General features: G+C 61.3%; 6 protein-coding genes across 6 annotated transcripts; 4 read left to right on the plus strand and 2 right to left on the minus strand.

Annotated features, from left to right (window-relative positions):
* Nucleotides 1-206: 206 nt before the first annotated feature.
* Nucleotides 207-3,286, plus strand: SPRG_05146 (hypothetical protein). The gene is made up of 2 exons (XM_012343750.1): nt 207-2,964; nt 3,013-3,286. Exons 1-2 carry the CDS (start codon nt 231-233, stop codon nt 3,183-3,185), a joined length of 2,907 nt encoding a protein of 968 aa, XP_012199140.1. The 5' UTR covers nt 207-230; the 3' UTR covers nt 3,186-3,286.
* Nucleotides 3,287-3,575: 289 nt separating this feature from the next.
* SPRG_05147 (hypothetical protein) lies at nt 3,576-5,143 on the plus strand (the record flags this gene model as incomplete). Its single annotated transcript, XM_012343751.1, has 2 exons — nt 3,576-3,913; nt 3,940-5,143. 2 exons carry the CDS (start codon nt 3,576-3,578, stop codon nt 5,141-5,143), a joined length of 1,542 nt encoding a protein of 513 aa, XP_012199141.1.
* A 258-nt stretch (nt 5,144-5,401) lies between these two features.
* On the plus strand, nt 5,402-5,880 carry SPRG_05148 (hypothetical protein). Its single transcript, XM_012343752.1, has one exon. The coding sequence runs from the start codon at nt 5,426-5,428 to the stop codon at nt 5,825-5,827; it is 402 nt and encodes a 133-aa protein (XP_012199142.1). The 5' UTR covers nt 5,402-5,425; the 3' UTR covers nt 5,828-5,880.
* A 232-nt stretch (nt 5,881-6,112) lies between these two features.
* Nucleotides 6,113-6,879, minus strand: SPRG_05149 (40S ribosomal protein S11). Its single transcript, XM_012343753.1, has 2 exons — nt 6,809-6,879; nt 6,113-6,672 (listed from the first exon to the last, which is right to left on the minus strand). Exons 1-2 carry the CDS (start codon nt 6,824-6,826, stop codon nt 6,211-6,213), a joined length of 480 nt encoding a protein of 159 aa, XP_012199143.1. The 5' UTR covers nt 6,827-6,879; the 3' UTR covers nt 6,113-6,210.
* Nucleotides 6,880-7,371: 492 nt separating this feature from the next.
* SPRG_05150 (hypothetical protein) lies at nt 7,372-8,059 on the plus strand. The gene has a single exon (XM_012343754.1). It carries the CDS (start codon nt 7,388-7,390, stop codon nt 8,003-8,005), a length of 618 nt encoding a protein of 205 aa, XP_012199144.1. The 5' UTR covers nt 7,372-7,387; the 3' UTR covers nt 8,006-8,059.
* SPRG_05151 (hypothetical protein) lies at nt 8,010-10,587 on the minus strand. The gene is made up of 12 exons (XM_012343755.1): nt 10,454-10,587; nt 10,338-10,414; nt 10,103-10,292; nt 9,814-10,057; nt 9,569-9,766; nt 9,334-9,518; nt 8,878-9,292; nt 8,677-8,824; nt 8,421-8,628; nt 8,275-8,373; nt 8,173-8,231; nt 8,010-8,118 (listed from the first exon to the last, which is right to left on the minus strand). The coding sequence occupies exons 2-12, from the start codon at nt 10,358-10,360 to the stop codon at nt 8,052-8,054; spliced, it is 1,836 nt and encodes a 611-aa protein (XP_012199145.1). The 5' UTR covers nt 10,361-10,414; nt 10,454-10,587; the 3' UTR covers nt 8,010-8,051.
* Nucleotides 10,588-10,924: the final 337 nt, after the last annotated feature.

Here is a 10,924-nt window from a genome sequence, read left to right on the forward strand (position 1 = left end):
GATATTCCATTCGTGGTCTTTCCTTGTGGTGGAGGATATCGTGTCACAATAATGACGTGGCAGTGCTTCGGTTGCGTATCCGGAGGCGCGTCTCATTGGCGGATGGTTCACTTTTCGACCTCTTTTTGTCCAATGGCATCGCTCCAAGTCAGGGGGATTTCGGCCAATGGGCGGTAAACAAATCACCTTGGGGCTGCGGATTCGAACAAGTCTTCGTCACCCCTGACGTAATGAGTACGACGGAGAAGAACTGCACGATCCTGCTCTTCTCGGGCGTGGAGAAGGGCGGGCTCCAGCCGCCGAGCCAGGACGAGATCCTCAAGGGCCTCGAGAGCCCCAAGATGGAGGAGAAGGTCCGCGCGCTCAAGGCGGCGATCCTCGCGCTCCTCAACGGCGAGAAGCTGCCGCGCGTCCTCATGCAGATCATCCGCTTCTGCTCCACGAAGGAGGACCACCAGCTCAAGAAGCTCCTCATGGTCTACTGGGAGATCGCGTCCAAGTACGACGAGGCCGGGAAGCTCCTGCCCGAGATGATCCTTGTCTGCAACGCGCTCCTCAACGACCTCAACCACGCCAACGAGTACATCCGCGGCTCAATGCTGCGCTTCCTCTGCAAGATCAAGGAGCGCGAGCTCCTCGAGCCGCTCAAAGACGCCGTCAAGGCCAACCTCGACCACCGCCACGCGTACGTGCGCAAGAACGCTGTCATGACGGTCTACTCGATGTACAAGAACTTTGGCGAGCTCCTCATCCCCGACGCGCCCGAGCTCATCGAGCGCTTTATCGTCAACGAGTCGGACGCGAGCGCGCGCCGCAACGCCTTCCTCATGCTCTTTGACTGCGCCGAGAACGTGGCTGTCAACTTTCTCATGACCTCGATGGACCAGATCCAAAAGTTTGGCGACGGCTTCTCGCTCGTGATCCTCGAGCTCACGCGCAAGGTCTGCCGGGCCGACCCTGCCCAGAAGGCGCGCTTCGTGCGCTGCATCTTCCAGCTCCTCCAGTCGTCGTCGGCGGCCGTCAGCTACGAAGCCGCGTGGACGCTCGTGACGCTGAGTTCGGCGCCGACGGCCGTGCGCGCCGCGGCCAAGACGTACGCGGGCCTCCTCAACAGCCAGAGCGACAACAACGTCAAGCTGATCGTGCTCGACCGGCTCGCGGATCTGAAGAAGCACCACACAAAGATCCTCCAGGAAGTGCTCATGGACGTCATGCGCGCGCTGAGCTCGCCCAACCTCGACATTTGCAAAAAAGTGCTTGAGATCGCCATGAGCCTCGTGAGCCCGCGCAACATTGAAGAGGTCATTGGGCACCTCAAGCGCGAGATCCTCAAGACGCAGGAGAAGGGCCGCATGGAGAAGGCGCAGTGCGACGAGTACCGCGCGCTCCTCATCAAGTCGATCAACAACTGCGCGGTCAAGTTCCCCGACATTGCGCACCAGGTCGTCCACCTCTTGCTCGAGTTTGTCGGCACGGACGGCGCCATGGACGTCCTCCTCTTTGTCCGCACCATGTGCGAGTCGTACCCGGATTTGCGCGCGAGCATCCTCCAGAAGCTCCTCATCTCGTTCCCGGACATCCAGTCGGCCAAGGTCTACCGCGTTGCGCTCTGGGTACTCGGCGAGTACGCGAGCGACGACCTCGGGGCGTCGGAGACCTCGATCGACGGCGTCTTCCAAGCGATCCTCGCGGCCCTTGGATCCCTCCCGCTCAACGCGGCAACGCCCGTGCAAGACGCGGCCAAGGTCGACCCCGTCGCAGCCACGGTCAAGCCCACGACCAAGAGCATCGTCTTGGCCGACGGCACGTATGCGACCGAGACGTCGTACGCGGCGCCGGCGGCCGTCGACGCGGCCGGGCCCGTGCTCATGCTCCGCAAGCTCGTGCTCAACGGCGACTTTTTCCTGGCCTCGACGCTGGCGTCCACGCTGACCAAGCTCGTCGCGCGCGCGATCGCCAAGGACGCGTCGGCCGCCGAGGACGGCATTGTGAAGGCCATGACGGTCGACGCGCTCCGGTACATCGTCGCCGTCGTCGTCTACGGCCTCGACCACTGCCGGTCGGCCAAGAACGGCAAAATCGAGCTCGACGAAGACTCGCGCCGGCGCATGCTGCTGTGCGTGCGCATCCTCTCGGACCCTGCGGCGTTTGAAGCGCTGCATGGCGTGCTCATCCGCGACTGCCGCGCGTCGTACCAAGCCGTGTTGGAAGCGCTCAAGGCGCAGACGGCGGCGGACCTCGCCAAGGTCGCGTCGGACGAGCCGGCGACGCTGCAGGCCGACGACCTCATTAGCTTTCGCCAGCTGCGCGGCAAGAAGGCGCTCGGATCGACGGACATTGATATTGACGACGGCGCCGACATTGGGCGCGCGGTGGCGACGAACGAGTACAGCGGGAAGCTCCGCGCCGTGCACCAGCTCACGGGCTTTGCCGACTCGGTGTACGCCGAGGCGTACGTGACGGTGCACGACTATGATATCGTGCTCGAGATCCTCGTCATCAACCGGACGCCGACAACGCTCAACAACCTGAGCGTCGACTTGACGCCGATGGGCGACCTCAAGCTCATCGAGCGCCCGGCGTCCGTGACGATCGGGCCGCTGGACACGCGCACGATCCGCGCCAACATCAAGGTGTCGTCGACCGAGACGGGCCATATCTTTGGCACGATCGTGTACGAGAGCGCGTCGGGCGCCGACAAGACGTACGTGAACCTCAACGACATCCACCTCGACATCATGGATTACATCGTGCCGGCCTCGTGCGCCGACACGGCGTTCCGGTCGATGTGGGCCGAGTTTGAGTGGGAGAACAAGGTGGCTGTCAACACGGACATCACCAACGTCTTTGCGTTCCTCCAGCACATTACGGACAAGACCAACATGCGCTGCATGACGCCGACGGCGTCGCTCGGCGGCGACACGAACTTTCTCGCGGCCAATCTGTACGCCAAGAGCATCTTTGGTACGTCGCCGCGACTACACTTGGAGGCATGTGCGAACGGTTGAGTAGGCGAAGACGCGCTCGCCAACCTCAGCGTCGAGAAGCTCGAGAAGGGCAAGATCACGGGTCACATTCGCATCCGAAGCAAGACGCAGGGCATCGCGCTGAGCCTCGGCGACCGCATCACGGCCGTCCAGCGCGGCCAGGACGACCCGAACAAGCGAAAGAAGGTTGTTGGGTAGGCGCGCGACGGAGCCCGTGCTACTACATGACCCTTCCTCCTCCTCTTGCGTGGCTTATACTAATCAAATCAACACGGACCCTGAGCGATCAGCGCCCGCAAGCAGATCTAGCGGCAAGGGTCTTGGTATGGACACTTGGAGCCGGAGGGTCACTCACATTCCGCCCCCAGAGGGTGGAACGGGGCGGGATCGGTAAATTGCTTGGTCCAGCTTGCCAGTCTTGGGCTGCTCGAAGCTTACATTGGATCACTTTACACTGCGCGGCGAGCATTCATGGTCGCGTCCGTGGGCCCTCTGTCGACGCCTCTCTCCATCGGTGGCCAAACTGCTGCTTTCCTTGGCCAGCCCGCGATACAGTGCATGCGTATCCGGACGCTCGTCCAGAGCGAAATGTTTGCCGCTGTGTTGCGGTCGCCCGAGCTTCTGGCGATCATCGTCAGCTTCCAAGCCGGCGTCTCGTGGGACCTGCGCCCGCTCTCTCGCTACTACAAGACGACGCATGCGACTGCGCCGATGGTCCGGCGCGCGTCGTCGCAGCGGACCACTCGGCACATGGTCAAGGCGATCGAGAACTTTGCGCGCTGCTTTGCGCCATGGCTCGCGGCCCACGGCGCGTCGAGCTGTCGCCGCCTCTTTGCCTCGCTCCCGAGCCTCGCGCCGCTCTGCTATGCCCACGCCATCTACTTTGGCCATATCCCGCTGCTGCAGTACATGCACGCGCACCATCGGTCCTCCGCGCCGTCCTGCGCCCGAGCCTCGCCGCGGCGAACGGCCAAACCACAGTCCTCGTCTACTTGCAGGCTCAGCGCTACGCCGGCTTTGGCGCCAAGACCTTCGAGTGCGCTGCGACGCACGGCGACGTCGGACTGGTCGCCTACCTCTTGGCCGCCCACCGCGCGATCGCGCCGCCGCCATCGGCACTACTGGCGACAGCGGCGAGCGCGGGACACCTTGATCTCGTCGAGTACCTCTGCCTCAACCATGCACTGGACCAGCCGCGGCTGCCCGACGCGATGGACAATGCAGCGGTCCAGGGCCATCTATCGGTGCTGCAGCTGCTACACGCGAATCACTACACGTGCTCGAGTGACGCGATCGACGGCGCGGCCGCCAACAACCATCTCGACGTACTGCGCTTCCTGCACACACACTGCGCCGCGCGCGGCAGCGTCCTCGCCCTCGCGGCGGCGGCCAAGCATGGCCATGGCGACGTCGTGCGCTACCTCGTCGAGACAGCGGGCGCGCCGTGGGACGCCGACCTCCTCGACACGGCCGTCGTGAGCGGCCACATCGACGTCGTCACGTACTTGTTCCCGCGCCGCCACGAAATGCAGCTCGTCGTGTCGACCGATGCCTTTGACGACGCGTGCGGGAAGGGCCACGTCGACGTCGTCACGTACTTGCACTGGCACGTTTCGCCGCGGGAGACGTCGGTCTCGGCGCGCGCCATGGACACGGCTGCCGCCAACGGGCACTTGGGCGTCGTCGCCTTTCTCGATACGCACCGCAACGAAGGCTGCAGTCACTTGGCGCTCGACCAAGCGGCGACCGGCGGCTTTCTCGACGTTGTCAAGTACCTCCACACCCACCGCACCGAAGGGTGCACGACTGAGGCCATGGACATGGCAGCTACGAACGGCCATTTGGACATTGTTGAGTATCTGCATGCCAACCGGAGCGAGGGCTGCAGCACGTGGGCGATGGACTTTGCGGCCAAGCACGGCCACGTGGCGGTCGTCGCCTTTCTCCATCACGCGCGGCGCGAAGGCTGCACCGAGGACGCGCTCAACATGGCCGCGCAGCACGGCCATTTGCCTGTCGTGCAATTCCTCTGCGTCCACCGACGACGCGATGGCAACTTGCGGACGGCGCTCGCCAACGCGCGGGGGAACCACCACGACGACGTTGCGCAGTACCTCGGCGCTCTGCTTGCAAAAGAGTCGCCATCGATTGAATAGTAGAAGATGCGATGCATTGATAAGAACCAGGCCATAAAGAGTGATAATATAGATATATGTGCGTGATTGTACGTAGTTAGTCGAAGCGTCGTCGACTATGAACGCGCTTGAACTCGCGAGTTCTGCGGAACTTGCGCGCGCGCGCTCCTGCGTTTGATTGGCTCGTTCGGAGCCTTGTTTGGTGTTTGACTTGGATCCGAACGTATCCGGATGATCCGAAGAAATCGAGCCAGGACTTCAACCCGGTCACAAGTTGAGATTCCATCAAGCACGACAAGCAAGATGACGAGCAGCAGCCTCCTTCTGTGCATCACGACGGCGACCAAGGACGGGTCGACCACCAAGTTTTCTGTCTCCAGCGCCGGCGACGTGACGCTCACGACGCCCGACCGCCGCGTCTCGATGTCGATTGACATTGCGCGCTTCCTCGCAGCGTACGCGTCGCTGCTCGAGGTCGTTGGCACGACGTCGCCGAGCCACATCCGCGTCAAGGGCACGAGCAGCCACGAGTGCCACCACGTGCAGATCAAGCTGCGCCACGTCCAGCGCCGCCTCTGCGTGCATGGCCAGCCGACAACCGACGTCGGCAAGTACACGGACCGCAACGACCGCGAGCCGCGCCACGTGCCGCACGAGATCGCAACGCTCTTTGGCGTCTGCCGCGAGAACGGCTGGACCTACTAAGCATATCTCGCCCTTGTATTTAAGATTCCTAATGTATCACCTCGTATGTACGCTTCTAGCTCCAACGCGCACGTGTTGGCCAAATTAATGAGAGGATTAGCACTTGGGCGGGCTGTACTGGTTGATACTTTGTAAGGTATCAACCACAATCCCAACACAGTTCGTCAGCATTTCTGGCAACACCGGTAGGGAGACCTGTCGACACCAAATATCAAGCCCGTGTTGTGATAGAAAACTGCTCCGGTAGACTTGTACCAAGGACGCAGATTTTTCAATTGCCACGGAGTGGCACTCGTGTCCATTACTGAAAGATATGAGTAAAGATCAACCCAAATTCATCGTTGTCTCGTTATCGCTCTCGACAAGGTGCATTCGCCGGGCGCTTAGAACTGGCGGAACTGCTTGCGGACGTTGATGGGCTTGGTCTCCGAGGCGGCTTCGACCTCAACGACGTTGAAGCGGACCGTCTTGGAGAGCGGGCGGCACTGACCGATGGTCACGACATCGCCTTCCTTGACGCGGAACGCGGGCGAGACGTGGGCGGCCACGTTCTTGTGGCGCTTCTCGAAACGCTTGTACTTCTTGATGAAGTGCAAGTAGTCACGGCGGACGATGATCGTGCGCTTCATCTTGGTCGAGAGGACAACGCCCTTGAGGATACGGCCACGGATCGAGACGTTGCCCGTGAAGGGGCACTTCTTGTCGACGTAGGCACCCTCGATGGCGGTCTTGGGCGTCTTGAAGCCAAGGCCGATCGACTTGTAGAAGCGCGGGCCCGACTTCTTGCCGGCGAACTTCTTCGAGGCAAGGAAGACACCGTCCTGCTTCTGGAAAGCCTTTTCGTTCTAGAAAGCATCGTGGTGAGCGGGTGAGAGTGAGGGAGGTTATCGCCTTGGGGTGGCCATCACCGCACCCCAACTAGCTATCTCCACTAGATGGGATCTCTCGATCCAGCTGCCCCGTAGCCCAATAAGAACGTACTTGCTCAATGTGTTCCATGTTCGTCAAAGCTGTGGAATTTGGGAATATCGGCCTCCGAGATTGCCCTTGGCCATAGACACCAGTCAATGCCACCGACCAATCACGCCGCCCACAGCATCCACCAATCGTTCGCCGCTGCCGGATACATCAAGATTATACGGATATACCGTCTTTGTTCATTCCTAACCGACACGCTGCCTCGCGTCGCCCCCAAACACACTAAGTGTAGTGGATCCAAGCCTTTACCCTTGCTAGAATGGAGGTATGCCTGCCGTCTTCTCTGCAATCAAGTATCTCCAACAACGGCCGGCCCTTTGTCCTTGCCGGCAACTAGAAGCTAGCACAGGAGAGTACCGCTGAAAGCAATGTACACAACAGGCGAGGACCATGAAGCGCCTCTCGGTCGCCACTGGAAGCCACTAGCGACGACGATGCAGGCGGCATGTCCTAGTGGCATGCATGATGCAGGGATGCTGGCTCGGACGAGAGGGGAGAGCATGAGCAGCTGTGTCGGCTATAAAGGGTAGAGTACGGCAATTCCGGGCCAGTGGCAGAGTGGTCATTTTCGAGTCGTGGAGCATGTCGGTCGTCACGGTTCCGATCGTCGGGAAGAAGTTCCTCGCGCAGCTCGGCGGCATGGCCAACGAGTCGGCGGCCTCGGAGGTCTCGTCGTTCGCCAAGAAGCAGATGGCCAAGATGGGCTGGTCCCAAGGCAAGGGGCTCGGGAAGGAAGAGCAAGGTATCGCGACGCACATCAAGGTCAAGCGGCGCGAAGAGAACACGGGCGTCGGTACCGAGGCCGCCAAGACCGAGGAGCAATCGAACCAATGGTGGTACAACGTCTACAACAAGATGGCGAGCAAGATCGTCGTGGACGCCAGCGACGACGACGACGACGATGGCAAGAAGAAGTCCAAGAAGGCCAAGAAGGCCAAGAAGCGGTCGCGGGCTGAGATGGACGTGCCCACGGACGAGCAGCTCTTCGCGGCGACGGGCGGCAAGCTCTTTGGCCGTCGCGCGTATGGCTCGTGCAAGGGCAAGCTCATGCGCGACGCGCTCCAGACCAAGGGTGTTGTTGATGACAACGAAGAGAAGGCTGCCAAGAAAGCCAAGAAGGCCGCCAAGAAAGCCAAGAAGGAGGCCAAGAAGGCCAAGAAGGAGGCCAAGACGAGCTCGAGCTCCTCCGACTCGGAGTAATCATGTCCAAACTACTATGAATATACACTAATATATACTAGAACGCCTATTGAACACTCGGTGTCGACAGGTGGATGGGGTCGTGCCACAGCGGATGCGTGCGTAGGTCGCGCCTACATGGGTGCTGAGACACGAGAGGGATCATCGAGTACACGGAGCCTATGTACTCGAGTTGCTGGTGCTGGTTGACGAGGCGGTGGAGGTAAAACTCGTCCTCGTACGCGATCTAATCGCGTCCATGAGCCCATTGCGTCAGCAGCGCGTTGTACAAAGTCGTTGACTTGCGCGTGCGTCAGAGCCATGGCTTGCTTGAGCTTCGTCGTGCAGCTCACGAGCGTCAGGACGAGCTCGTAGAGCTGGTGCGCTTGCTACTCCACACTCGCATCAAGCGCGTGCACGAGCCAGTCGAGCAAACCGAGGCGCTCGTGTCGGCCCCTTTGAGCAGCTTGCGAATGTAATCCACCGTCGTCTCGCGCTCTGCGACCCAGTACGCACACACCTCCCAGAGCACGACGGCGTCCGGAAGCCGGGCCGAGAACTCGGGCTGGCTGTACTTGAGCGCAAGGTCGAAGCGGCGTGTCGTGTGCATGAGCAAGCCGCGCCACACCGTCTCGAACCGCACGCTGCGAGCTCCCGATGCGGCTCAGACCAAGTGCATTCCATGGTAGTACCTCAGGAGCGGCTCGAGCGCGATCGGGTCGAAGACAGTGTTGTTGTCAGCGCTAAGGTCGTAAAACTCGAGCTGCGTGAGCAGTCGTTGGTCGACGTCACTCAAGTGCACGAGCTGGTCCAGTGCGTCCCGCTTCGACAACCGCTTCTCTACGGCACAGCAGTGCATATACAGTAGTTCGACGTAGTAGGGACCTGGCTACCTGCAATGACGCGGCGCCGAGGAGAGTTTGCTTCGCGGCTGCGACCACGCGCGGCTTTGGGCGGCGGCTGGAGGTGTTTGGGGATCTCAACGCGCGGGTCGGCCGACGTGGCGCGCGCCGGCGCCTCCATCGCGAGGTCGCAGAGATTGCACTTGAGCGCGAGATCGACCAGCGCCGACATTTTGACGCTGCGAAGCATGTGTGCGCGCAGCTCGTGGTACTGGCCGCTCGCGGCGTCAAAGAGCCGGCGCACCTCGGGCAAAAGCACGTCGTTGCTCGTACTCGCAAGGCTCTCGTCCATGTAAACCGCTGTGACCGACCGCTCGACGCGCTTCTCGGGGCGAATGCTCAGCGTCGCGAGCGCCTTGGAGATCATGTCGCGCTCCTGCGGGCACTCGCGCGCAAAGTACACGTCCTACCACCCATCTCGTTGTTTGTACATCGGAGAGGTTAGACCATGGGCAAATCGTCTTGCGGCAGCGGCTCAAAGTTGCTACACGCGTCGACCTTCATGCTCTGGAGCGATCGCTCGGCCTCGACGGCGTCCCAGACTTCCTTGGGCACGACGTAGTCGTCAAAGATGGGCTTGGTGTGGGGCAGCGCAGCACTGTTCTCGGCGTAGAGGTACCGCGGACGAGGCGCTAATGCATGCAGCAATATAACAAAGCCGACGCGAGGTTCATCGTCGTACGGGGCATCGTGGAAGGGGTGCGTTTGGGGAGAGGCACGCCTGCGTCGAGTATGGCCGAGGCGAAGACCGGTCGATCATGAAAGTGCGTCACAGGGAGCTCCGTCGTCGCCGTCGTCTGCAGCAAGTCGCGCAGGTCCACGCGTGTCTTGGGGAAATGCACAAAGCGGACGGACGACGCGAGCTTGTCGTTGACGCCATCTATTGCCGTCGCGAAGTCGCATCAACAGAAACGCCGGTACACGCACCGTCTTTGGCTTTGGCCGGTGACATCGCTTGGTTGGACAACTCTGGCGCCGTCGACAGCGTCTTGGCCGACCGGATCGACAGCAGCGACATCTTCTTCGGGCTCACGGCGCTCTGTCGGTGCGCTTTGGTTGCGTCGTTGGCCTCGGATGTTTTTGGTGTCGGCCGGCGGCGGCGAAAGTGCAGCCCCGAATCCAATTCGTTTGGTGTCGTGTGCTCCGGGGGCTTGGCGGCCTGGGCTTTGACCTAGGATCGACTGCTAGCCGAAGCGCATTCGATAGATCTTTGTACGCGCTCGAGCGTCTCGGGCACGCAGATGCGGCGTTTGACTTCGACGAGCAGCCGTCCGTGGAGACGCGTCTCGTTGGCGGCGTTCGAGATCATGCTGTGGACGTTCATGGACCGGTGCTTCTCGAGTAGGCCGGCGTAGAGCCCAGCAATTTCCCGCGAGAGCTGAGCGCGCAGCGGCTCGTTCCAGAGTCTACGCGAAGCGCTGAGCTTTGCGATGGAGGTTCTGGGCTTGTACCCGTCGGCCTCGCGGCAGAGCATCGTGTTTGCGACATCGATGTGTGTCCACGGCGCCAGAAGCGCAATCTAGTCGTACTAGTAGTTAGTAGATCGAGGCGCTCCGCTGCGTCGTACGCGCTGAACAGCGTGGACGAGGTCGTCCAGCGATCGGTCGCTCATGCACCGCGGCCTGTCCCAAGCGTGTAACTGCAGCGTTCGGCTAACCGGACGGTTTCATCACGAACCGATACAATTTGCTGCGCTCCACGTGAAATGCACAGGCTGTCTGTAGCATCTGGAGACGATCGTCCTTGACGCTTTCGTCGACAGGGCGGGCATGTCCCAGGCACTTGGCTCGTCGCGGCCACCAGCTGCCTCGACCGCTTCACTGGCGTTCGGTGCGGATGTTTAGTCGATGGCACAAACTTGAAATTTCGACTAAGAAATGAGCCGCGCCCCGTGGCGGTTGCAAGATGGCACACAGTTGCGCCACGCACGCAGGGACGACCTGGCGGTTCTTCCAGGCCGCGGCCGTTGCAGAAGCTTCTTCGCAACGAACTCGCTTGCTTGCTCAAGCCGTACGAACTCCACCGAAGGCGACGCTTT

This window comes from Saprolegnia parasitica (assembly GCF_000151545.1).
Source record: "Saprolegnia parasitica CBS 223.65 unplaced genomic scaffold supercont2.15, whole genome shotgun sequence".
Taxonomy (NCBI): Eukaryota; Oomycota; class Saprolegniomycetes; order Saprolegniales; family Saprolegniaceae; genus Saprolegnia; species Saprolegnia parasitica.

Excerpts from the sequence above, each read along its gene's own strand:
- SPRG_05146 (XM_012343750.1), top strand. The coding sequence starts at position 231 with ATGAGTACGACGGAGAAGAACTGCACGATCCTGCTCTTCTCGGGCGTG. Across the intron at positions 2,965-3,012 it reads GTACGCCAAGAGCATCTTTG|GCGAAGACGCGCTCGCCAAC; the intron begins GTACGTCGCCGC and ends ACGGTTGAGTAG.
- SPRG_05151 (XM_012343755.1), bottom strand. The coding sequence starts at position 10,360 with ATGCTCTGCCGCGAGGCCGACGG. Across the intron at positions 9,767-9,813 it reads ACCGGCCAAAGCCAAAGACG|ATGGCGTCAACGACAAGCTC; the intron begins GTGCGTGTACCG and ends CGACGGCAATAG. Across the intron at positions 8,825-8,877 it reads TCGGCGCCGCGTCATTGCAG|AGAAGCGGTTGTCGAAGCGG; the intron begins GTAGCCAGGTCC and ends GCTGTGCCGTAG.
- SPRG_05150 (XM_012343754.1), top strand. The coding sequence starts at position 7,388 with ATGTCGGTCGTCACGGTTCCGATCGTCGGGAAGAAGTTCCTCGCGCAG.
- SPRG_05148 (XM_012343752.1), top strand. The coding sequence starts at position 5,426 with ATGACGAGCAGCAGCCTCCTTCTGTGCATCACGACGGCGACCAAGGAC.